The following is a 26,355-nucleotide window of genomic DNA, read 5'->3' on the forward strand; positions in this document are numbered from 1 at the left end:
CTACTAGTAGTATGCATGCAAAGAAAGCAAGTGGATGTCATGTAATCCCCAGAGAAAATTCTGGATCTCAAAATTTGAGCTGCGTGTTTCTCAAGCAACGCAAGTGAATTTGTTTTCTAATCCCCAGCGATTAATTATTAATTAAGTTAACTGGCAGTGGTTTTTCTCCGTGGTTGGAAACTACGCAATTAAAATGAAACAAAATTCGAACTTGTACAAGCCCAGGGCATCTGAAATCCCAGTTGAATAGTATATTATTCAAAGAGAGCAGTATCCTATGCTGCTTCGCTTGCAACTTCAACCAAGGCTGACCAGAACATCTTATAAAATGACAAGGAATACTGTGATTGTACAAAAAATGAGACCTGCCTCTGTATACTGTTTCAAAATAATGGTACTCCCTTCGATCCATAAAAAGTGTTCCCATTTTATACTAAGTTAGTATCGAAGGGAGTAGTATGGCAGTTCTTTATTCCCTGGAAAACGTTCTTTGGCGACAATTACATGACGTCTATTTCGATGCTAATCCAAATCAAATGAACATTTTATATCCAGGAAGTATCATTAACAAACTGGTCTCGAGTTTAGCAGTCAGAGCGTTGTAAAATTCATATTACTTGCTAACATTTTTTTACTGGAGAGTTCTGGATAGTGTTTTTGAGGAATGGGCAGGAGCACTGTCTTTTCATTAAGAAGAGAGCAATAAATATTTACAAGGAGGTGACGTTAATTCTATACAAGGGGGAACGCACGAAACCCCGGCACGACACAACCGAGGTACTTAGTCAGGCTCAAGGGGTAGACCGACGGCCGGGAGGCCGAAGGCCAAGCTACACTGAGTAATCTCCTCAAAGGCCAGATGGGCAACCTCGACGTAGGTAAGGCGCGTAAGATTGAAGATGCGGCGGTTGCGTTCCTTCCAAGCATTCCACTAGACATAAATGAGGTGACTGCTCATCCTCCTCCTAGCAGTCTTGTCTCCGTGGGGAAGGGAGGCGTCCCACCACTCATCGACGGAGGCAAAGGACGCCGTCGGCGCCGCGTCCACACCCGTCCAAGTGGCCACCATCCGCCACACGCCTCGAGTAAACGGGCAGGCCATGCATAAATGATTGGCGGTCTCAGAGCTCTGGCAAAAGTTAAATTTCAATGCTGAGTTATAATATACTCTCTCCGTTCCTAAATTCTCGTCGCCGTTTTAGTTCATGAACTAAAACAGCGACAAGAATTTAGGAACAGAGGTAGTAGCAAAGTTCACATTTTAACCTTGAATTCATTATATTGTACCTTGTTGTTTTGGCCAAATCCGACTTTTTTTACTAACACTAGAATCATAGAGAGAGAGGAAAAAAATCCACTTTTAAACCCTGAACTTGGGCAATAAAACTCTGAACTCCAAAACTGTCTGAATTGCAAACGCAGGTTATCCATACAGTCCCTTTTCACCCTCAGGTTGTTTCGCAAGTAATTTTGCTTGATGCGGATGACTGGATGCCACATCACCTGCCATGTCGTTGCCATGAACAAGCACGAAGAACAAATAGTATATAACAAACTCCACCATTCAGCTAAAACGATTTAATAAAAATGCTAGAGACCGAAGAAAAATTGGCAGACATGGATTAGAAAAGCAGAATTTCATTACATCCACACTGTACCAATGCGGCAGGGATTTTGCGGACACGGAATATCTGTATCAACCAAAACCACCTGTCGAGATTAAACACTCCAGGGGGAAAAGTGGAATTTGAAATTCAAACGGTTTTAGAGTTAGTAATAAAAAGTTGGATTTCTTTCCTGAATGAGTATATGACAAGTGAATAAGGTACATCTGCATTTGCTCAATTCACAAGTCAATCTGAGATAAGTAACTTTACAATACTAAATTTACAGCTGATGCGTCATACTAAGCAAAAAAATACTGCAAAGTCAAACAAGCATTATACACTATACATTAATTCCACAGCAAGGAGAAGAAGAATCATCTATGAAATGCAAATGATATTTACGCGATCACACTGAATGCCTCTGCTCCCTTGGCAACCTTGATGAAGACATCCTCCAAGGTGGTGTCAGCAAGGCCCCAAGCGTGTATGCTGAAACGGCATTTTGCGCTCTCAACTTCATGGAAAACGTCTGCTATCTTCACCTCTTGCTTCGGCAGCTCAAATTTCTGTGTTCCAGATATGTGATATATCCTGTTTGCACTTGGTGACAAGCGGTGAACAAGATGTTCAACCTCCTGTTCATGCTCTGAAGCTGTTGTCATTGTAAATACGTAGGTGCCCCCATATCTAGCTTTAAGCTGCAAAACATTGCAACGAAAATTTTAGCGTTTAATGAAGTAAGAAATTTACACAAATGTGCTTATGTGCTTCATAGAGGTGAATAGGTAGATTTACCTCTTTTGGATTCGCAATGCATTGGAAACCACCATCAACAAAAATACCGAGTCTATCACACAGTACCTCTGCCTCTTCCATGGAATGTGCTGTCAAAAAACATAGTTGATGATTCACAATGTATCTACCAAAGCAATGGAGAGATGATTAGGAAAGTTGAATACTTGTAAGAATAATGGCACGGTTTTTCTTTGCCTCCTTCACAACGCTCCATAGGTTATTTCTTGATGCTGGATCTAGTCCAGTGCTTGGCTCGTCCATGAAAACAACCTAGCAAGTATATATGCAATTTTCAGTGGCAGGTTCCATTATACTTTGTGCAGGAAGATAACAGGAATCACATTATTACTTTGGGGTCCCCAATTAAAGAGATTGCAACACTAAGCCTCCGTTTCATGCCCCCACTGTACTTCCCCACTTGCTTATCGCCGACACCACCATGGAATAGGTTAACACTCTTCAGAGAGTCATCAGTTGCCTGCCAGCACAACATATTTTACAGTTCAAATATTGATGCGTCTATGCATATTATGATCTGAATTATCACTGCAGGGCCAAACCAATGCACGTATAACACCACATTTCACAATGAGGTACATAACAATAGGTATTGGTGCAGAGATACAAATAACAGAACAACACCTTCAGTAATTCAGCTCCTTTAAGATTCTTTAGTCTCCCATAAAACAAGAGATGCTCTCTCCCCGTCAATGTTTCCCAAAGTAAGCTATATTTGAAAAAATCATTAGCCATATGGCAATATAGTGTGCATGGAGAGCTTTACAACAATACCGTCAGATTAATTTTAGATGAAAAACATACTCGTGTTGTGGGCAGACACCCATATTTGCGTAGATGTCATTCATATCAGTCCGTATATCCATTCCATGGACATAAGCAGTGCCGGATGTAGGTGGAATGAGCCCAATCATCTGTGGAGCAAAATTGGAATAATATATATCCGTCATGAGTGCATATAGTGCCTAATTTTGTCAATAACATGAACGGACTATGTCTTGTCTCTGTACCATACTGATGAAGGATGTTTTCCCAGCCCCATTTGGGCCAAGCATTCCAAAACATTGGCCTTTTGGGAGGGCAAGAGACAACCCACGAACTGCAAGCTTGTCAGGGTTTCCATCCTTTCCATGGTAAACCTTTTTTAGGTTATCACATATAATAGCATGGTTTGCATTGGGTTCCAGCAAAAGTTGCTCAACTACCTCTCTCTGTACATTAAAAAAAAATTATCATATAAATACATATATTGCCAGGTAAATCTTTGAGAAATATGCAAGGGATCGATTAACCTACTTCTTGAGTAGAGTCGGGGTTCTCCATCTCAACTACTACTTTAGATCCTATTCGCCCAAAGCTATGCCTCCGGAATGATACAGCTCGCTTTTTGAAGCATTTTAGGAACAATAAGAACCTTTTTCGGTATCCACCACCCGATAATGAGACTTGATCCAGATAAAATGCCAGTGGGAGAAGTATTGCCCATTCAACAACCATGATAATCAACACAGTACGCATACCATTGACCGGGTCACTCAAATTAGACCACTTCATACCATTGGTTCCCATTGCATTTCCAGAGAATGAATATTGACCAAGCTCATATAACCCTCGGAAGAGTGAAAATCCAGGGATGAGCTCCATGACTACTATCCAACCCTCTTATATGGAAAATAAAGCTTGTTATGCATATGATGTAAAGAGAGTCATCAAACATAAATAAGAAAGAAACTTACTTGGGAAACCATTATCCTCAACAAAAAAACGCAGAAGAAATTCCCCTAGTAAACCAGAACCGAACACATAAATGTAACCAACCACTGCAGCACCGTAATTTGAGGTTAGTTACTTGCAGTATATTATAAGCATTCCATGTTTACTTTAGAAAACTTTAGTCACAGACCTGTGGCTATTTTGACCGAAGAAAAGAAAGACGCTGCAAAAAATGCAAGTGCAATCTGCAGATTTATGTAGATGAAGTAGAAAGCAAACTGAATGCTGTAGTCATTGTTCGTAAAGAAACGCAGACCTGTACAGAATAAAGCCATTTTCAGAGAGTGCATTTACTTAAAACACATGCAACGTCTTGATGAAATTTCCAAATATTTACCTATCAAGGATCCAAAAATGACAAATAGTATCATATAGACAACTGATAGAGCAAGGAAGTAAGCATAGGTTATCATCCAATAAGGACCGTCCTTCAAACCATGCATCTTCATCATAATTTTCAGCTTCTGTTGCTTCTCATACACGAGGTATGTTAGTACAACCTGTTAAAAGTATTGTACCAACTCATCATTTGATCCATATTTGCAAACTTACTTACAAGAGGTTGGGTCCCATACTTACTGGAAAGAGTAGTTCAATGATCCATGTGAAGAATAGTGCACCAATAAGAGATGACAGGTCAAATTTAAATTTTGTTCCTACTTTAGGCATGTCTTTAACATATTCGAGTAGCATTGCCACTCCACTTCCTCTGAGAAATTTGATATATGAATTGGAGACCTATAGGAAAAAGATAAGTACAACTCGTAACATTAGTAGTAATACACATGAAAATCACGTAACATGCAGTTGTGCAGTAGTTAAAAGCACATACCATGTTGACCAAGCGTGGAACTCGTAATAATGCGATGTTAGAATATGCAGTGTTGTTGTTATAGGTAGAGTTGAACCAAATACTAAGGTCAAGACTGTCCTTATTTGTGTTCAAGAAGTCATAACCTGTCAAAAAAAAGTTATACATGGATAAAAAGACTCTAAGAAGAATGAATGAACGCTAACACTTCACTTGACTTGATCAATAGATTATATTACCTGCAGCAAATTCGTTTGTCTTTCCTCCTCCACTTTCTCTTTGCTGTCTGTAACCCTTAAATAATTCGTCATTGATAACTGACGCGCTTTCACGCCATAATGACAAACCTTCAATGCAGTCTACGTCTGCCCATTTCAAAAGAACATTGAAATTGGAAATACTAGCAGGCCTAGGATACAAAATATAAGAGAAAAACAGCAGCCTACTACAACATGTTTTTGGAAAGGAAAAAACCTATTTAATTACAGAAGTGCAAAGTTTTCAGTAGAAAAGAAAATTACTTGCTAAGATATCTTAACTTTGATCCTGGTTTTTCAGGGTAATAGTTTTACATCCCAGCTGTCTGCCCATCCAGATATGTCAGGTGCACTTTAAGACGCTCGATGAGACGTGGTCAGCTGATATGTTCCTTCTTTTGTGAATATTAACAAATCCTATTTATACTGTAAGGGCCTCCCTTACAATTTTCTTTCAAAAAAAGGGAAGCTAATTCTGAATATCAGTAAAGATGAAAACACTCTATTACTATTATGTGGTCAAGTGCTATTCTCAAGTCAATTTAAGCTTACAAACATGAAGTAGTAAACATTTTCTTCATTGAGAAGACAAAGTAGTAAATTCCCAATATTCATGGTTGTCTCCTTGTTTCATGTTAACTAACTCATTCAGAATGCATGTATTTCTGTCCTTGTATAACATCTTCAATGAAATGAGGGTGTCAAGTGTCAACAAAAGAAAATGCTGCTTACTGAGTTGAAGGGGTATCGGCCCAGCATTGACTGAAATCGTTTGAGACAAATTGGACCGACACTGAGGTTGGACAATATATAAGGTATTCCCTGGGACAAACGTTGGCTCTAAAAGCTGTCTAAACGATGTCCATGTGTCGGAGCCCTGAGACAAATAGATCCAACGAAAAGCTCCAACCATTAAAAATCATTGTAACACAACTGTCTATGTCAGGTGCATAATTAGTTCTGGAAGAAACTCACGGGAACAATCTTGGAGAGTACATCTAGATAGTCAGTGAAATTCAAAGACGGGGACAGAGTAGGGAACAGTTCAGCTGAAAGACCTGCCATTAAAAGAACACGAACATTAAACCCAGATTATGAACGACAGATCAGTATAACATGAGTGCATGACAGATAACATACTTTCCGCGAATGAGCGGTTTTTCCCGGTGATGAGGAAAGCAGCGGGGCAAGACCCGTTGTCGCGGCATGTCGGGTCAGGCAAACCGTCGAACGGCTGGGAGGCGGTCCTGATGGCCCGGGACTCAGGCCGTGGCACCTGAACCACGGCCGGCCACCGTGGCGGGTTAGGGATCGGGCAGCTCGCGACCTGGTCCAGCGTGGAGTACTGGATCCCGCATTCGGTCCTCCTGCAGCTCCCGTCGGCGGCCGTGTCGACGCACGCGCAGCCGCAGCGGTACTTGGGCTTGTCGATCTCGCGGTCGATGGCGCCCTGCAGCGCCACGAGCAGCACGCAGAGGAGGATCGGGAAGAGGGTGATGCACACGTTCGTCTTCAGGTTCCTCTTCTGCAGCAATCCAAGCACAACAAACAACACAATCAAATGGTGCTCTTGTTCTTGCAGCACGCGCTAATCCCCATCTCCAAAACCCCGTATACTCATGAAGACCCGTATCGATTCACAACCATGCTTGATGTTGCCGTATTGCGCACATAGTCAACGAAGAAACAGAGCAAGGAAATGCAGAAGAGAAGGGGGGACCTGGAAGCAGAGGTTCTTGCGGAGGAGGGCGTTGGCCTGCGTGGAGAAGGTGGCAGGGCCCCTCGAACCGGTCGATGAATCCATTGCCGGATGCTTGAGGAGAAGAGGGAAGCTCGGACTGACAGCTAGCAACTCTTGGTCGTCTTCTCCGGGCTTTATAGCCTTCGGCTTCCTCTTTCTCGGCCGGCTCCCGCCAATTCTGCGTCACGCCGCCAGTGTGGTGCGCCCGTTCGAGGGGTGGTGGCCTTGCGTCTGCAGCCACCCGGGTGTAATTCGTTGGAAATACGAGGGTGCAAGTGTTAATTTGGAGAAGAAAGTCGTTGGCTTCTGTAGTTCGACTTCTCACACCACGGTATTGTATTGTCGTCAGATTCGTCTGAAGCAGCTTCGAAAAGATCCGTTAGGAACTGGAGTACGTGGGTCCCACTCCTAGGTGCAGTTTCGGTTTTTTTTATGAGCCACGCTTTATTCGAACCTCGGTTTAACAAACAAAATGTATGAAAAATATTACTCCATCCGTTCCGAATTAACTGACGTGAAGTACTATTATTATCGGTAGATTCGTTTTTGAATACTCAGTACAAATTTAGTGATATATTTAGTGGGCAACTGTCATACCGCCTTTATGGCTAATGCGAAGTTGTTATTGGTGCCACATTCCACACGATATAGGTGGGCTGAGCCAATCAAATCGGGATAAACAAAGTCAATAGTCAACAGTCAAAATCTGCTCCAAGACTTCCATGCAAGGCTTCCGTGTGGCCGTAGTTTTCGTTGGATTTGAGCCGTGTCTTTAGCATGCCAACAAAAAAAGTCACATCTTCATTTTTTTCGTGACTGACACAAAAGAAAATGTGGAAACCCTTGAAACTTGCCTCAAATTTGGTTGAAATTTCAAACTTGAAGCCTAAAACCTCCATGCAACTTGAAACTTTTATCATCGAGCAGAAATCAAAGTTAAAGGATGCACGGACCTGCAGATGGATGCATGCGTCATGAAGTTGCTCCATTTGTTAAAGCCCCAACTTAGTAGTACGAATATTTCTGTGTAACCACCATGGCTTCGTCTCCAAGCATCAAATTTTCCAATGCAACTTGTCCAAATTTGACCCCGGAATATTATTCAGACTAGCTAATCAATTCAGTGCAGAAGTTTATCCTCCTACGTACTCTACGTAGTAGTACCTCACAATGTGCGACAAAAGAACCGATCGGGACACACCAAGCATGCATCGAGTCAATAACAATGCCCGAGAACTTTGATTAATTAATTAAACCGCGAATTATGTACTTTGACTTATGCACGTAGGAAGCTATGAAAGGTCATCTTATCTCCTCCATCCCAAGTGGACGCAAATGGTAAAGCTTGGAGACCAAGACATGTTATGGTTTAACTGAAATACACATACAACTAATTATGCGTTGCTGTTGGAAATTCTCCCCGGGAGCATGTCTGAAGCCTTACATCACAATCCCAAAAGCATGCGTCGTAAATACTCCAAAGATCTCCTTCAATTTGTAATAAATCATGTAAAAAATTCAAGTTTAAACTCAAACTCTATTACGAAAAATAATAATTCAGCAATTAATATAGCTCACACCGGGATGAGAAACTGGTTGTTAGTTTGAACTTAAAATTTTATTTCCCCGTCTCATATTAAGTGACTCAAATTTGTCCAAATATGAATGTATCTATACTTAAAAACGGCCAGATACATTTAATAAAAAATCACTTAATATGGAACAGATGGAGTACGTGTTTACATGACGTTATCTCAACACACTGTAACTTCTTTAGAAATTTGGAAACTGTTAAGCATTATGGTTTATACAAAGTTTTCATCGTAACTTTTAATTTCCACCAAATATTACCTAAGAGGGAAAGGTTGAGTAGCTAAAACTTTGCATGTAAACCTTAATTGGTGTGCTAGCTATTTACGGACATGTCCAAAACGAAGATCCTTAATTTTCAGTTTGGTCCTTATACATGTGTACTTGTCCGTCCGTCTGGTCACCTCACGAGTTTTCCGTCGCTTACTCTTCTTAGAGAACCGTACAACATTGCGAGGAGCCAGCAGTAAAAAGAACACCGTAGGGAGAAGTCAAAAGAACATTATGAGGAGCAGTACTTCAGATGGAAATGGAATAGTACATACAGTACTAGTATTCCTAGCTAAGATCTAGACAGATAATAGAACGCGCTGTATTGTATCTTTCTGTTTTCGACGAAAATCAGCAGGAGCAGTTGTATTGCATCTTTGACGGTTAAACGATCGATTTGGGATCTGTGTACGAACTACGAAGTAGAGATAATCCGAAAAGTACTGAATTCAAATTGCACTGCTGCTGCTCAGTTTCTGGGGTGTTTCTTGGCCAGTGTAGAGTTGACCTAGCTAACATATCTAGTAGTACTAGCAATTAGCTAGCTGAGATCGCCACACTTCATTTATTAATTCGACAGTCGTCCATACCGGTAGTGCTTCTTCAGATCAAAAGTCAGCTTTAGTGATATGATCCACGCATAAGGAAGATTGCGTACATGTGGAGATTAACTAACGCGGTTTAGCGTTGAGTAATATATTAACAAAAAATCATTTAAAACACAATGTAGTTTCACGGGGTCCGAAAACAACCAGTTTCTCATCCCGGTAGATTACCAAAGCATGTCATTGTTTTAGTTCAAATTTGAAATAAAACAAACTTTGAACTAAAACAATAACAACAATTTAGGATCAGAGTGAGTAAATTATTTCCGAAGTAGCTCCACGCCGAATAAATGTGGAAGTTTTAAATTTGGACTCACTCTCTGGCACATTCTCCTGGTTAGGCCGGTGATTAATTATCTACTCTGGATTAGCTCATGCAGGATTCGAGCTTAATTATTTACTACGAGTATACTGGCAGCAGCTTGCCGCTGTTTGAAGCAAATGCTGGTGATGCCTTTGTCCTGATCCGCGGCGAACGGGATCGATGTTGGGTCCGAGATGCTTACGCTAGCTTAGCCCCAAAGAAACCCCACCCGATGCACTGATTTTTGTTTTGTCGAAAGTCATCGCCCGAGGTATATACCTCCGTATGATAGAACTGTTGGTGTACGTACACTTGTATACTCCATACTTCCTCCGTTCCTAAATATTTGTCGCTGTTTTAGTGCAAATTTTAACTAAAACAGCGACAAGTATTTAGAAACGGGTGAGTATATGTGAAACCAACGGTGCAAAGGTTCTCAGGTCGCTCCCGGGCGCTTGTCACTTACGGATCGTCCCATGGCTGCCACGTCGACTCGACGGGACGCATGACCCAGCGCGTAGTCTTTTTCTCAACCGAAGTAATAAATTACAGTTTGGATTTTTCTACATCTCTTCCGGTGCCTTCCTCTGCCTCTCTTCCCTCACATCTGAACATCTCTCCCCAGATCTAGCACTCATGGGAACAATAGAATCCAGGAAACACAAAAATGAATATGTGATGATGCTTTGAGCATGAGGAAGATAGAAATTGAAGGAGGTTGGCCGCAAATTGAAGAAATTGCAGCAGCATATGTATTCCTTTGTTTATGCTGAACATGCCTGAAGGTATGTTGGCCTCCTGCCCGGCAGAGGCTCCTGCCCTTTGACAGCTTTCTCTCCTCCACAGGTCGAGATGTGTCTATGCTTCCTCGTCGGCATGGCCTGAGGCACTGAGCATGGGGTCGTTGTCGAGGTATCCAATATGTGGGGGGCTGGTGAGCTGGGAGGGGGCGCTGAGTACACCGGCGGCGAGTAGTGGCGGGAAGCGGCTAATTGGACACGAGGGTGGCGAGGAAGTGGTCGGGGCAGGAGTATGCGGCGGCAAGTTTGTGGGCTGTGACAGGAAGGAGGCGAGTTGTGTGGCGGATTGAGAAAAATCGCCGCACAGGATCGAGGGGAGTTAATGTTCTCCTTGGATTACAGGGTAAGGGTTGTCGTTTGCACAAGAGCCAGTTCATCCCTTTTCTTCATTAACTATGACGCCACATCAACGCTTCTCCTAGGTTCCAGTGTTAAGCGACAAGTTTTGGGAATGGCCTCACGACGGTTTGCTTGGTCAACAGAAGTGCGGAATTACTAAATGATAAATGATGAGTTAAGACAAGGACACCTGCATTCATATATAAATTCATTCATTCAGTCGAGAGAAACCGCGGTCAATTGCTTGATGAACACTCGCTGACACTACTACTCTTTCCGTTACATAATTCTCATCGAAATATTACATGTATCTAGACATATTTTAGTTTGAATAGTGTTGCATTATGGCTAAACCGTACTCCAATACTACTAGCTATATATACAGTACATATATTCATCCGATCACGTTGACCCTCAGGAAAACTCAACTCACGTCTCATTCACGTCATGATTGACCTATACATAACTAATTTAACCATGCATGCATCGTGTGTTACCGATTTCCGTTCAAAGATATAGCGCGTTTGCATATGCAATGTTAAAAAAACATGATATACATGCCTGACCTACGTACTAAAACTCACACATCACGCAAGTGATCCCCTGTAGACTTGTACATGGCCGAGAGCGTGTCATCACAGATCGTTCGTAGCTGACTATCCAGCTCGTTGTCAAGTCAGCTCCAATTAGTTAACTGAGTAATTAAGAAACTTCCATGAAATTGATCATAACAACGTAAAATTCTTCGCCTCCAAGCATATGCAGTCGAATCGCCACAGGTTCAACACGTTCAACTATATATCTGCTTGGGAATCGTTGTCAAGTCAATGCGTTCCCAAAAAAATAAAAACAAGAACTCATTGTGCAAGTGGTTACGAAAAGTCACGAGGCGACCACGCGTACAACGTGCGCACCTTCTGTTCTCTGTGGATCCCAAATTCAGGCGATCCTTTTTGGATCTTACGGGAATGGGATATTCGCACACTCTGAGGACCTATTTGCAAAGCTTGCCCAGTTCCACGGCCGGCTCACGCGGATTCTCCCGCCCCCGTTCATCGCGCTGATGGCAGCGTAACGTCGACGTAAAACCGTGTTAGCGAGAAAATGCAGGCGTAATTTCACTTTGGACTAGTACTCCTACGTTTTTACGCAAACTCTGTTCAGTTGACGATTCCATGCATGGTTCCAAACTTCCAACGTTGTCTTGATTCGTCGTGCTTTGTTGCCTTTGTTGGCTGACGTTCGGTTAGGCATTGCAAAACACTGTTGTGATGAATTTATTTTATAATTTGTTATGAAAAATACACACGAAAATAGAAAAAAGTTGGTTATCAAACACAAAATAGTGAAAAGCGGATAAAGAAAAGTAAATTATGGTAATCCATCATAATGCCAAACGGAGCATAAGCCAGCTGGCTTGCTAGTATGATTATATTCTCCGATTGGAATCACGCGCGACTTGCATCCTGCAGAATTTCAAACTTTCTAAACTGTGCCGTAATGAAGCAATGATTTAGATGATATAATTAGGAATTTTTTATATTAATTTTTCTAAATTCTTGCGCTTACCTCTTACAATATCATTAGGAAATTTTGATATTCTTCTGTTTTCTAAAAAAAATGCTAAGATAGCGCAACAAATGTATCTAAAAATTCAAAAGAAATCCAATAGAACATCTTCTTAAATGCCTAAGTCAACAAAATTGATATCCAACCAAATAAAAATAATAATTCAAACCAAGTCAAAAATCACCACCAAAATTGATATCCTAAAACTTCTAGCTAAGCTTTAAGTAAGAGCACGTTTTTTGCTCTTGGTTATTAAAATCAACCGAGTTTTAAAAAACATAAACTCATGTAGTCATGTTCTTGCACCTATCCTACTTTATCTATGTAGTCGCGTACTCGCGTTGTTGCACCATGAAACCATTGTTCTCAGGATTAAATAATAACCATCACCTAATAAACAAGGTCCTGAAATAATGTTCTTTCACAAAACTGGTACAAGGATATGCTCAAAAGTTGGTACAAGGGTACGTTTGGTTTGATCCCAAACTTGACTTACCAAAAATTTGGTTGATTACCAAACAATTGGTTATAGTCTTGCTAGCTCATGAGTTGTCCAATTTTGACCATAAAATTGAACAAGAGTTGGCTAATGGACATGGCTTGCCAAATTTGGCAACCATCCAAACAAAGATCAAACTTTGATTTTTTTTTTGAGGAAAGACCAAACTTTGATTGATGACCAAAATATTTGCATCTAGATGAAAGTTGGATTTCATGTACAATTGGTAAGGGCAATCTATTTTTTTATTCCATCCATCAAATTCCTGAAAGGTTGTTTCTGAAACGTTGGAGGACTCTATCTTAAACTTTAGAAAGCCAGAAAAATGAGAGATCCTTGGTCGCCCAAGCAATTGCCCGAGTGGTTGAATGCAAGTTAACCAGTACTCGCTCAATGGTTGTTTATCATATATTTTTTTCATACCTCGTCAATAGAACTGTTCTTAAATAAAATTTCAAGATATGCAGGTCACATTTACATGTACATATGAAGAAAAAAAAAACTTTGATACTTCTACTTGAGTTTGTCTCATAATTTCAAGGTCACTGTGGCCCACGGAACATACGTGATATCCTGCGAAGGTACGCCTCATTAATTTTGGTGTACATTTGCCACTGTTCCTAAGTTATACAGTAGTCCACGGAATTCCAGCTGTACACCGGGCTGCACATCGATCGAAAGCTGACAAAAGAAAAGGGGACTCTCCCTGCAAGCGGACACCGGCGGGCAGCCCCTGCCTCTCCTGTTCCTCCGGTCTTCCTTCTTCCAGGCGGCCGTTTTCAAGTGTCCCCCTTTATAAATAACCAAACCACGGACTCCTCCCCCTTCCACTCACCGGAGACCAGCCCGCCCTCCATCCCTCCGCCACGCCACGCCTCCCTCCCTCCGATGGAGCTCCTCAGCGGGCCGGCGCTCGCCTGGCAGCAGTACCGCTCGCTGCTCCGCAAGAACGCGGCGCTCGCGTGGCGCCACCGGCGCTCCTCGGCGCTGCAGCTGCTCTCCTCCCTCGTCTTCATCTTCCTCATCTTCTGCATCGACCGCGCCGTCCGCTCCCGCTTCTCCTACACCACCGCGTACCAGAACGTGCCCGACCCGCAGGCGCTCGTCGCGCCGCCCATCCCGCCCTGCGAGGACAAGTTCTTCGTCAAGACGCCCTGCTACGACTTCCTCTGGAGCGGCGGCGGCAGCGCCCGCGTCGCCGGCCTCGTCGACGCCATCCGGACCAATAACCCCGGCCGGCCGATCCCCGCTGACAAGGTGTGGGCTCCGATTCTTCTTCCTTTTAAAATTATTTTCTCTCTCTCTCTCTCTCTCTCTCTCTCTCTCTTTGTTTTCAGTTTTCAGTTTGATTTTGGGCGTAATAACACGGCGTGTGTGAATTGACCTTGCCGCGTGGGATTGGTCGGTTTGGGTGATGTACAGTTGGTTGCTCGCGCGTTTTGTGTGAAGATTTTGGGTTTTAGGTGAGGACGATCGAAGTTTTCCCTTGCGGTTTTCTGAAGAGAAAAACGGGGTCATATGGTTTCAAGAGCTCGATCAGGAAGTGATTTGATTCCAAGAGCTGGATGTGGTCAGGAGAACTCGGAATCGAATTATTTAGAACCATAGCATTCGTGGCTTGATCCCAAGAGCTCAACGTTTCCATCGTTTTACTGTTGAGTAGAGATGGATCTTTTAGTTCCCTTATTATTTTAAGAAGAACCTGGTTTGATTGGATCGGTGCTTGTGGGGAATCACCTTTGTTTCTATGCGCTTTAAGCCTTTTGAAGCAGATTGGCTGATTTGACGTTCAACTTAGATCATCATTTAAGGTTTGATGTCGACAATGTCGGTATGTGATTTGCTTCCATCTGGCTTACTTTCCCTCAAACGAAAACGGTGGGAACCCACTTTAGATGGCAGAATTTGCGAGTTCACAAAGTTTGTGTTGAAAAATAAGCCTATCTTGTTTGGATTTGGGTGCATGCGGGTCCACTTGGAACATATAATTCGGTTTTGGCTTGTCCTAAGTGACTCTTGGTGTCATTTTCATGAAAATGCTTAATTTTCTGATCTGGCTTACGAGACGCCTTTTCTTGGAAATGAAGACGGCGAGGATGTACATCGGAATGTAACCGAAAAATATACTGATAGGTTTTAGGGATGACGTATGTGGTTTGCACAGAATAGACGATGATATCAAAGAAATGGTATTGGATTATTGCAAACCAGTACTATGCACTTCTTATTGCCAACACTAAATTTCAACATCTTGTTAATAGAGCAAAAGTGTTGAATGAAACAGATGTATAAAAGTTCCTTCCGAATAGTGTGGATTAAATTATTTAGTTGGGACTCCAGCCTTTCTGTGTCCACTGTTGTCGAAAATAGTTTACTTCAATTCATCTGTTGAAACTGTTTTAATTCTTCGTATCCAACTTGATTAAATTATGGTATTCGAGATAATATTTGAACTTAATGAATCAATATCACTCATCAGAAGCTGTGGCTTAGGTTTCTTCTATGCTACTCAAAATAACTTTGCAGGTTCACCCTTGATTTGAGTGAGTGTGGCTCGCCAGGTCGGCCAGTGTGGTCCTTGGTGCGGTCATGTTCCATGACGGCGCTATGGACGTTTGTTACGGTTTTTGCCCGGTTTTCCGTTAATTAACTGGGCAACTCTATTCTTCTTAATTAATGGATTGAGTCCTACTCCTTCGGACTTCGGTTTGGAAAAAAAATTATTACTTGACATGCAACAATACATGTTGTCTAATTGTTTCATGGTTTGTTTTTCAGGTCTTAGGTTTTGGGACTCCAGATGAAGTTGATGCTTGGCTTTTTGAAAACCCAATGCGCTGCCCTGGCGCTTTACATTTTCAAGATATAAATGCCACTCAGTTGACTTATGGTATTCAGACAAACTCCACCCCTGTAGCTCGGAGAGGAACATATGAGGACCCCACCTTCAAGTTTCAGATACCGCTTCAAGTTGCAGCTGAGAGGGAAATGGCAAGGCTGATTATTGGAGGTATTTCTGCTTCCATGATATTTTAAGGAGTATTTTTAAGGAGTAGTAATTAGCACCACTTTTACATTCACATTATATTTCTTCCATGTTTTCAACCATATGTTTCAGAGTATCTAACATGTGCTGCATAAATAAATGTTAGATGCATATTGTTTGCTTCGGTTTGATAGTAGTGCTCGGAAAATAACCGTAATATTTCATGACTGACAGATCCAAATTTTAGCTGGACTGTGGGATTCAAGGAATTTGCGCACCCAGCCACCGAGACCTTCTCTACTATTGCCCAGGCAGGGCCGACTTTCTTCCTTGCCATTGCAATGTTTGGATTTGTTTTCCAAATTAGTGCCTTGGTGACAGAGAAAGAACTTAAGCTTCGTCAGGTTCTAGCCTATCCCACCATATACCAACGCTTTATGTATCTTTTTTAAGACAAGAGATTTACGTTTCTATGCTTGACATGACAGGCTATGTCTATCATGGGGCTCTATGAATCATCTTATTGGCTATCTTGGCTTACGTGGGAGGCCTTTCTTACATTACTTTCAGCACTTTTCACTGTGCTCTTTGGGATGATGTTCCAGTTTGACTTCTTCCTGAACAATAACTTCGGAATCTTATTCCTCCTATTCTTTCTCTTCCAACTGAACATGGTAAGCTTTATGTGCACTTCTATTGCTTGTGTTTGTTTGAAGTGTTAAATTTAGATAAAATCATCCTCTGGAGTTTATACATTTGCTCTCTATCAGAGTCTACAAACAATGTTTAATCCTTTTTTTTTCTTAAAATGATGTGCTCATATCATGGTGTTTTCTGCAGCTCAGTTTTGCTTTCATGATATCCACGTTTGTAACGAAAGCAGCATCAGCTACAACCGTTGGATTTGCAATATTCATCATTGGCTTTTTAACACAGGTAAAGTTTGCTTAATAATCATGTCACAGATCCAGTACTTCAAGTTGCCAGAAAATATACAAACCCCTTTACCACTTCCCTGTGCAGCTTGTCACAACCTTCGGGTTCCCATACTCGACTTCCTATCAGAAGTACTACCGGACAATATGGTCCCTCTTTCCTCCTAATGTTTTTGCCCAAGCCCTCAATATTCTAGGTAAGGCAACAGCCACTCCTGAAGACAAAGGTATTAGCTGGAATCAGCGGGGAACATGCCAATCTTTTGAGACGGACTGCGTTATTACAGTTGTATGTACAAAACATTTCTCTTTAGGCAGTATATTCTTTCATTTCTCCTGCAACTTCAAGATCTGACTTTTGCGAACACCTGACAGGATGACATCTACAAATGGCTCATCTCCACATTTTTCGTGTGGTTTATCCTGGCGATCTACTTTGATAACATAATTCCAAATGTCAATGGTGTTAGAAAGTCCGTGTTCTACTTTTTGATGCCTTCATACTGGACAGGGAAAGGCGGAGGCAAGATGCAAGGTCAGAGTTTTCTAAGTGTTCAGTACTTCTTCACCTTGTTTTCTCTGTACTGTCTAACATGGCTCATTAATTTGAATGGCACATTGCAGAGGGAGGCCTTTGTAGCTTTTTTGGTTCGAACCGCTCGGCAGATGATGCTACCCCTACTGATGAGGATGTTCTTACTGAGCAAAACCTGGTAAAAGGACAAGCTGCAAGCAATGAGGTAGATCCTGGCATTGCAGTTCAAGTACGTGGTTTGCGGAAAACATATCCAGGAAGTTTTAGTATGGGTTGCTGCAAATGCAGAACAACAAAGCCATTTCATTCTGTCAAAGTGAGTTCTCAGTACTCTTGTAGCATAAAAACTAAACAAGCTTTGCTTCTTTTGATTATTAACCACCTAATAAATATGTCCAGGGCTTGTGGGTGAACCTTGAAAAGGACCAGCTGTTTTGCCTTCTTGGGCCCAATGGAGCTGGTAAAACAACCACAATCAGTTGCCTGACTGGGATCACACCTATTACAGGCGGTGATGGTCAGTATCATTCACTAAAACAACATTTCATGATATGTTTGATAACTTCGGACATGCTAACAAGCCACTTTGGATATTTCACAGCATTGATTTATGGTCATTCCGTTCGAAGCACGGCGGGTATGTCGAACATTCGCAGAATGATTGGAGTCTGTCCGCAGGTTGGTTCTAAACATTCTCGTATTACTCATGCAAGTGTAGTTGCATTTTAAAGGAAGATAAATATGTGTGTTATTGCTTGGCAGTTCGACATCCTGTGGGATGCATTGACAGCTAAGGAGCACATGGAGTTGTTTGCCAGCATCAAGGGGTTGCCTCCATCAACAATCAAGTTGGTATGTTTCACAAAAAATTCTATTGACATGTACTCTCACAAACTCTTCATGGATCTGCATATCAAATTTCCTCTTTTCATCCAATGCAGGTAGCAGAGCAGTCATTAGCCCAAGTGAAGCTAAGCCAGGCAGCTAATGTTAGAGCAGGCAGCTATAGTGGAGGAATGAAACGTCGGTTAAGTGTTGCAATTGCTCTAATTGGTGACCCAAAGCTGGTCTTTCTTGATGAACCGGTAGGGATCATTCAAATTTAAAATCAGCTAGCTTGCTATATATTTGTTGGGGCATGTTGATGTAACCATGTATGTCTTACACAGACAACCGGCATGGATCCAATAACAAGGAGGCACGTCTGGGACATCATAGAGGAGGCAAAGAAAGGAAGAGCTATTGTCTTGACCACCCATTCAATGGAGGAAGCTGACATTCTAAGTGACCGAATAGCTATCATGGCAAAGGGGAAATTGCGGTGCATTGGGACATCAATAAGGCTGAAGTCAAAATTTGGAACTGGATATATCGCTAATGTGAATTTCACTGGAAATGGTCACACACAGAGCCCTAACATCAACAGTAATACTGAGGCCCCCGTCAATCCTAACATAGAATCTGTCAAATGGTTCTTCAAGGAAGTATGTGTCCCATCATTAAACCATTCAGAATTGCCTTATCTTGTTATTTGGAAATATAGATCACATGTCTTTTGAAAACAGAGGCTTGATGTGGACCCCAAAGAGGAGAGCAGGACATTCTTAACGTTTGTCATCCCTCATCAGAAAGAACCGCTTCTGACGGTAATACCTTGCCAACCAAAATTATGGCATATATCATTTGTTAAATTTATGACTCGAATACTTTCTGTCATATAGAGATTCTTTGGGGAACTTCAAGACAGGGAAAGGGAATTCGGGATATCAGACATTCAACTTGGTCTCACGACACTTGAAGAAGTCTTCCTGAACATTGCCAAGCAAGCCGAGCTGGAGAGCTCTACTGCCGAAGGGACACTGGTGACTCTGAACCTGTCATCTGGAGCATCAATTCAGGTTTGCCGGTTTGCCCTCATTAATTCTAAGAACACTACCGCATTTCTGTACATGAGAGATAACTTCTCAGAGATGGAGATAGCAGCCATCCAGTATTAGCTCGCAATTTTGCATTTGAGGAGACCCCTTCAGAGCATTCTGAACCTCTCCAGGGTTTCACCAACATTACATATTTCTTTGACAACGCAGATACCAAAGGGGGCTCGTTTTGTTGGCATTCCTGGAACTGAGACAGATGAGCACCCAAGAGGCGTCATGGTTGAAGTATACTGGGATCAGGATGACAACGGATCACTCTGCATTTCTGGCCACTCTGACGAAACCCCTGTGCCGGCTAATGTTGAGCTGGGGAGGCCCCCTTCGCTGTCTCGTAGGGCCTCTAGGGGGCGTGGTGGCCCAGTAGGGTACATCATCGACCCAAACCAGGTCCCAACAACAAGATGAGCTCGATATAGAATTTGGTCATTTTTCATGTAAATTATCTCAGGAGTGATTATAAATGTAGAATGCTGCTAGTACATATTACGTTTGGAGAAGAACATTGTGTTATTATGCATAGTGGTAAAGAAGGGCTTGCTGATAGCTACAACAGGATGACATTTTTATGGTTTGTGGAAAGTTTGACTACACATGTATGACAGGCATGTTACAGTGATTCAATTTGTTGGGTAAGGATTCCAACAATGGTTATTTTCTTAATAATTCACTATCCCGAAATCTGACCTGGTTGGTCTATAGATATGTAGACGTAAAAATTATATCCTTAATTTACAGTTGACATCAAATTTGAACTAAAACAACGGCAATAATTTAGGATCAGACGGAGTATAACACATGTCACACATTTCTGATTTTCTAATAATAACACCACGATCATCTAAATTTATCCATTGCCTTCACCAATATATTGTAAACCAATAACAACGTATGGGTGTGCAATTATCATTATTGTCTGCGCTGAACAGAATAAGGTGCTACCTTATGCCTTTTGAGTTTCTCAACCACCGCCTGAAACTGCTTTATCAATTACTACATATTATTCAACCTGAAACTAATACTTACACAAAGTATACATATATGCAGGTTATAGCATCAGAAGTAATAAATAGTCACACATTGCAACACATTTAATACAGAAGTGAAATTGGGGCATTGATCAAATTACATCCCTAATCACAGTGACGCCATTTCTGTACTGCAAGTTTCATGCTTAAGGTTCTTGGAGGTAGACAACAAATTGCTCATCAGGACTCATGAGCTGGGTTATCAGAATGCATATCCATGAATGAATCATTCGATGCTGCAGAGTTCGACTCATGGGTTCCTGTACAAAGAATACCATCTGCAGAGTGTCCTGTGCCACTGTCTTGCTGTAAATGGTATGGTTGCAGGCTCTGCCGGACAGGGCTGGATAGTGCACTGCAAAAGACCATTGAGTTCTTGGGTTGCAATCCTGGGATTGCTTGTGCAAGTAAGCTGGGTGATGCTTGCTGGTTGCTTGTGTTGGGGATGTGCATTGATGCTTGAAAACTCTGAACTGTACATTGTGATCTAGGTGACACCAATGGGTCCTCACCTCCATACTCAATCTCATGCTACACGTAAGAACAATCCATAAGATGGTTAAGGGCGTTACGACATCACTTAGTCAATCTGATAAAATGTTCCTAATGACCGTATGGCATAGCTTGAGCAAAGATATTCAGTGAATGGCACCACAAATATGCAAGTACGAGCATCCTGGGTATTCAGTGGTTATTAATTGCGGAGAGAATAACGTTGGAGCATACTTGGGTGGTGAGTGGTTAGTAATTAGCACACTAGAGAGTAACCTGGTAACCTTAGCATTTAAAAAAAAATGTTGCAACCAGAGTATAATGTCTGAAAAGAGAAGGGTGGACCTCGATGTGGGAAACTACGTCAGAAACTGTGATCCTCAGGCCATTTTCATCCTGTCGCAAGATCCATTTGTAGAGCATTTCCTGCGTTAATCAAAATGACTGCGCAATATTACCACAAAGAACACTAAATAAACACATGAATCTAAAAATTAGCACCAGAAGCAATGTAAACCTTCACTATAAGCAACTGGGAAGAGTACATTGTTACAACAACAGGTGTCTTAATGCACGGAGAACTGATGTGCGACCACCTTTAAGTAGCTAAATGGTATGTTTGTCTATTTATAACTAGTAAATAAATGGTATATGAACTATACAAATACAAGAGCCAGATGGCACAGCAAATTAAAGAATTTGTTATGCATCAACATCACTCCAGCTTTCTATAAGTAATTAGGCATGAAGAATGAAACAACGGGATCTCCAAAGACTAAGCTCCTATTAAAAAAGAATATAAAGTTGTGCTGCAACTGTTTAACAACTCTTGTTTCTTTAATCTAACAGGTAGCTCTCTGCCCTTCTGCCCCTGTACTTCAAAAAAATAAGAAAACAGGTAGAGTATAAAGAATGTTGCTGCAACCCACAGTGGAGGTCACCAGAGTACAAACTGAAAGAGCTCACTGCATGACAGACGAGATTGACACTTTTATCCTCGAGTGACGGGAGTCAGTGACCCATTGTAGCCTGAAAGTCACCTGATTCTTAACTGACATTTCAATATCTCGATGATAAGTGCTACTCCCTCCGTTCCATAATTCTTGTCGAAATATTACATGTATCTAGACGCTTTTTAGAAATAGATACATCCATTTTGGGGCAAATTTGAGACAAGAATTATGGAACGGAGGGAGTACCTCTCACATAAGTTCTTCACACATGTAAGAGAGGATTGTGAACATGCACAATATCGTGCAATTAAATTAAGATTGCAAGCTAAGACACAAATAAGTAGCAATACAAGTACAACAATATCAACATCCATCATCGTCACAGATCGATACTTTCTGCTAAACTTTAATCCCAAAACATGCAGTGTATAACGCAGTAAGATCAAGATGCCTTGGTTTATTTATTTTTTGTATTTATCCTTCAAATACTGGAAGAAGCATCCTGCACCTACCGGTATAATTTTCTATCACTCAACACTTCAACAAGCTAAAGTAAACTTGAGAAGGGTGATCCTTAACGCTGGAGTGGCAGAAAACCTGTCCGAAGTCTTCTCCCTTTTCTTGCCCATTGACTCCCATCCAAATTCTACATTTCCATCTCCCTCTAGCATTATGAGCACAATCCAGTTCTCTAGAGAGGCATTTGAGGTTTAGGCATAAACTAGTGATGAATCGAGTCATCCAGAAGTTGCATGATCAAGGAACAATTGTTGGCCCGGCGTAACGAGTAGTGATAAGCCAAACTATCTAGAGAGTAGAGACACACACAGTACAGTTCAGGACAGACTCTGCATCTCCACACATATATACAGAGCTCATTAAAACAAAAAGGCGAAATCCTTCACATAAATGCCCGCAAAACCGAATCAAGCTCCAAATGGACTCACCGATCAACCATGGAATGGAACTCGACCTAATCACTCACAAGGGGATACACGAGCAGGGGAGTAGAACGAGGACTGATAAATCGGAGCGGGAGGGGGGGGGGGGGGGGGGGAGGCTGTACCATGGCGTGGCGCTCGCCGGCGTGGAAGGAGAGCCGCTGGTGTACCCCGGCGAGCGCGTGCATCTGAGACAGCGAGTTGGCGGCGCCGCGGAAGGCGCTGTAGAGCGGCCGGTCGGCCTCATCCTCCAGCACCCGCGCCGCCTCCGCCTTCCGTTTCCTCCCGGCCATGCACCCCCTCTCTCCCAGCCCCCGCCGATTCGATCGAATCCGGTCGGATTCGTGCTCCGAACCCTCGGATTCGGGACGGTCGAGCCGTCGAGGGGAATCCACGCGAGGAAGACGACGAGGAGGTCACGAGGCGTGGACGACGTGAAGAGGCGTATACTGTAATCTTATTTAGCCGTTCCATCGCGCGCTCGTGTGTGTCGACTGTGAGGGGTTGGGCCTCTGGCGTGTGGGGCCTTTTTGGAGGGAGAGCAGTCGTTAGCAACGGACGGTTAGGATCGGAGGTTGATGCCGCGCGCGATAGCGGCGGAAGCAACCACGAGACGAAGTAATGTTCCTGCGTGGGCATTGTGTGTGTGGATTGTCCCGTCAATGACGTAGGCCTGACATGATTTCTCTAATCGGAGGCAAGAGACAGAGTTTTCCGTAATTTGGACATGTTTTCTCTAATCGGAGGCAGGAGAGTTTTTTTCTAGCAAAATAATAATCTTTCTATGTGTTCTGAGATTCAACTTCGACTACTAATTAGATCAATGATTATGTAGTTTGTAAAATTTATATCACTGGGTTGAGTTTAAAAAGACTATATCAACCAACTCATATTCACAAAAATTTCCGATAATATAATTTTCATAAGACAATTCACATCTTATTGATGTAACTTATGGTCAAAGTATCATTTGATCAAGGGAGTAACCAAGACTCCAAGAGAGTTGGAGTTAAAAAAAGAAAAAGAAAAGAGTTAGCATTTCTTCTCATTCTAGACTACCTAACCTCCACGGACTTCCGAGCCATTGGTGAATTTGATTTGTCTGGTTGTCTCGATTCTCTCGGTTTGTGTTTAGAGGGGAGCTCCACAAAAGGAGGTTGAAGTGGACCTGCATAGTGGCTCATCAAAAAAACCACCACTGAAGTTGAACAACAACGAAGATGCATAGGAGACCCAAAGCCCAAAAATTAAAATGCAATCATGGCTTGGATCCAACCTAACCTAGCCAAGCCGTAAGGTATACAAGCAACACATTGAAACATGGATTCATAGGTAGCAAATGTACATTGAAGCATGTCACCGACTTCTACAACGGGATATATTGTAGAAAGATGAGAGATGAAGAATAGGGCAGTGCATGTCGCACCAAGGCGCAACTATGGAGGAGAACTCGGAGATGGCACAAGTTCCAAGCAGTGGGTCTTCTTCGCCGCTGGTCGCCTTGACATCATCCTGGTCTGGAGCTGAGCATAGAGAGGGATCCCATCGAGGCATCGACGGAACCGGAGCTCAAGTCCAGCTTAGTGAGCATGAAGACAAGCCACTAGATGGATCTATAAAAGAAGAACAGGAAGGAAATGAGCCTCCTCCCCCGTTCCCCTGATGATGCTGGATTGGATCATGACATAGATTGTACTATTAAATATCAAAAAAGAAAATCATTTCTTCGAATTAACTATTAAATAATTGTTTTCCAATTCGCTATTAAATCATTTGCAAGTTACATCCTGGTTGGTAAGAGACACGCACGCATCCAGTGCTCTTCAGCAATCAGCATGCTGCTACGGCCCTTGCAAAAAAGAAAGGAAAGGTGCCGTAATTCGAATTTCGAAAATTCCACCACTCCAAATATCCTCGGTGTCGCTTTCGGTGCCTGTGCCAGGTGCAGAAGCGATAGAAAGCAGAAACCGCCAGACGGGTGTGCTTTGGTCGTCGATCGGTACAGCAGGAAGGGAAGAACACCCTGCTGCTGCTGTTGCTGCGGCCTGCAAAACCTGGCGCGCCAGCTGCAGCTTGACCGAACCGATCCTGATCACACCCTGCTGACGCCAGTCGCCAGGCTTGGGAGTGGATGCCCACCCACGGGCCACGGATGTACGGTTTACAGCCATGGATGCACTCGAAACTTCTGCCTGTCCTTGCACTGTACCAGTATTCCGATAATTGCTCGCAACAAAATGCAGCGGCCGGCTTATTAGTTCAATGCAAGTTTTTATTTACATTAGACGTGTGAATTAGTTTTTTTGTACATCGATAATTATTGGGGATCTGATCTTATCATCTATACACGCTCCCAGTCCCAGTGCGACTTGGTTGCTACGAAACCTATAGGTACGACGCATGACGACAAGCGTCGTGCGGGAGCAGCCAGGTGAGGGGCAGGGCAACAGCGTCATTTCGGCCTCATCACGGTGCAAAGCAAACATGCTTCTCAAAAAACGGTGCAAAGCAAACACTTGGATCTACGGCGAGCATCCCAGGCCAGCCCATCCACGCCCCCTTCTCGTAGGGCTGGTGTAAAGCAACAACACAGGCGTTGCCTTCTTCTCCCACAACTCCAGAAGGAGACGAGCTCCAAAACCCCAATCCCATCAAAACCATGGCCATGGCTGCGGCTTTGCGCCGCTTCACCTGTCTCGCGCTCGTGCTCCTCGTCCTCCTCCACATCACCACCGTCGAGCACCCCCGCCGCGCCACCAACGACGCCGTCCCAGTCCCACCGCGCGCCTTCCTCCGTGCCGCCATGGATACCGGCATACCGTCCACGGGCATGGGGCACGCGCCATCGCCACCGCTCACCCCGTACTCCGAGGGCTCCCCGCTGCGCCGCCTCGACAACGTCTCCGCCTCCGCCTCCGCCTCCGCCTCCGTGACGGCGAGCGAAGTGGACGCCGCCGCGTTGCCTCCCCATGACGTCGCAGTCCCCACCACGCGCCCGCCGACCAACGTGCAGGCGCCGCGCTGCGTCTGCACCTGCACCTGCACCAGGCGAGCACCAGCGGCGGCCCTGGTCGGCCTCACACGCGCGCTGCCCCTGCTGCTCGCCGTCCCCTTCCTCCCGCCGCCCCTGGCCGCTCTGGCGGCGCTCTCCTCCCTGGCGTCCCCCGCGCGCGCCCGCGTCTCCGACGACTGCTTCCAGCTCACGCACGCCACCTGTGCGGTCTACCCGTACGACGCGGCCACCCGCACCGTCGACCGCTCCTACCCGGTCGCCGACATGCGCTCCGTCTGCCTGCACCCGCTCTGCGAAGCCCGCTCCTGCCTGCGCAACATCTCCGTGGCCTGCGGGGAGCTCAACGGCCGCTGGGGCGACCCGCTCCACGCCTACTGCACCGTGGCCACCCTCGAGGCCAAGGGCGACGCCTGGACCTACCTGCCCGTCCAGCTTCCCCTCGCCGATCCGCACGGCGTCGCGGCGTCCGGCGGCGAGGTATGCTACGTGGAGCTCACGCACTTCAGCTACCGGGAGGGCTACTACGTCCGCTGCCCGCTCTACGACTGCAGCCACGTCCC

General features: G+C 43.6%; 3 protein-coding genes across 3 annotated transcripts; 1 reads left to right on the forward strand and 2 right to left on the reverse strand.

The window, feature by feature from the left end:
- Positions 1-1,770: 1,770 nt before the first annotated feature.
- LOC100841745 (ABC transporter A family member 7) lies at positions 1,771-7,252 on the reverse strand. Its single transcript, XM_003572125.4, has 18 exons — positions 6,982-7,252; positions 6,402-6,786; positions 6,237-6,319; positions 5,994-6,138; positions 5,244-5,369; positions 5,026-5,150; positions 4,773-4,931; positions 4,531-4,693; positions 4,324-4,449; positions 4,157-4,240; positions 3,717-4,081; positions 3,431-3,631; positions 3,225-3,334; positions 3,045-3,129; positions 2,752-2,880; positions 2,567-2,672; positions 2,403-2,491; positions 1,771-2,305 (listed from the first exon to the last, which is right to left on the reverse strand). Exons 1-18 carry the CDS (start codon positions 7,063-7,065, stop codon positions 2,006-2,008), a joined length of 2,865 nt encoding a protein of 954 aa, XP_003572173.1. The 5' UTR covers positions 7,066-7,252; the 3' UTR covers positions 1,771-2,005.
- A 6,503-nt stretch (positions 7,253-13,755) lies between these two features.
- LOC100833100 (ABC transporter A family member 2) lies at positions 13,756-20,034 on the forward strand. The gene is made up of 16 exons (XM_003574407.4): positions 13,756-14,235; positions 15,757-15,988; positions 16,199-16,368; positions 16,453-16,638; positions 16,805-16,900; positions 16,988-17,188; positions 17,275-17,434; positions 17,524-17,750; positions 17,834-17,951; positions 18,036-18,112; positions 18,197-18,286; positions 18,376-18,519; positions 18,604-18,918; positions 19,000-19,080; positions 19,156-19,332; positions 19,522-20,034. Exons 1-16 carry the CDS (start codon positions 13,867-13,869, stop codon positions 19,774-19,776), a joined length of 2,898 nt encoding a protein of 965 aa, XP_003574455.1. The 5' UTR covers positions 13,756-13,866; the 3' UTR covers positions 19,777-20,034.
- Positions 20,035-20,318: 284 nt separating this feature from the next.
- On the reverse strand, positions 20,319-23,225 carry LOC100833414. The gene is made up of 3 exons (XM_003574408.4): positions 22,908-23,225; positions 21,234-21,314; positions 20,319-20,927 (listed from the first exon to the last, which is right to left on the reverse strand). Exons 1-3 carry the CDS (start codon positions 23,073-23,075, stop codon positions 20,577-20,579), a joined length of 600 nt encoding a protein of 199 aa, XP_003574456.1. The 5' UTR covers positions 23,076-23,225; the 3' UTR covers positions 20,319-20,576.
- Between the last annotated feature and the right edge of the window lie 3,130 nt (positions 23,226-26,355).

The sequence above is a fragment of the Brachypodium distachyon genome, chromosome 3 (assembly GCF_000005505.3).
Source record: "Brachypodium distachyon strain Bd21 chromosome 3, Brachypodium_distachyon_v3.0, whole genome shotgun sequence".
NCBI classification, from domain to species: Eukaryota; Viridiplantae; Streptophyta; class Magnoliopsida; order Poales; family Poaceae; genus Brachypodium; species Brachypodium distachyon.

Excerpts from the sequence above, each read along its gene's own strand:
- LOC100841745 (XM_003572125.4), bottom strand. The coding sequence starts at position 7,065 with ATGGATTCATCGACCGGTTCGAGGGGCCCTGCCACCTTCTCCACGCAG. Across the intron at positions 4,082-4,156 it reads TGAGGATAATGGTTTCCCAA|AGGGTTGGATAGTAGTCATG; the intron begins GTAAGTTTCTTT and ends TTTCCATATAAG. Across the intron at positions 2,306-2,402 it reads GCATTGCGAATCCAAAAGAG|CTTAAAGCTAGATATGGGGG; the intron begins GTAAATCTACCT and ends AATGTTTTGCAG.
- LOC100833414 (XM_003574408.4), bottom strand. The coding sequence starts at position 23,075 with ATGGCCGGGAGGAAACGGAAGGCGGAGGCGGCGCGGGTGCTGGAGGAT. Across the intron at positions 21,315-22,907 it reads CCGGCGAGCGCCACGCCATG|GAAATGCTCTACAAATGGAT; the intron begins GTACAGCCTCCC and ends TGATTAACGCAG. Across the intron at positions 20,928-21,233 it reads ACGTAGTTTCCCACATCGAG|CATGAGATTGAGTATGGAGG; the intron begins GTCCACCCTTCT and ends TCTTACGTGTAG.
- LOC100833100 (XM_003574407.4), top strand. The coding sequence starts at position 13,867 with ATGGAGCTCCTCAGCGGGCCGGCGCTCGCCTGGCAGCAGTACCGCTCG. Across the intron at positions 18,113-18,196 it reads TGATTGGAGTCTGTCCGCAG|TTCGACATCCTGTGGGATGC; the intron begins GTTGGTTCTAAA and ends ATTGCTTGGCAG. Across the intron at positions 19,333-19,521 it reads CATCTGGAGCATCAATTCAG|ATACCAAAGGGGGCTCGTTT; the intron begins GTTTGCCGGTTT and ends TTGACAACGCAG.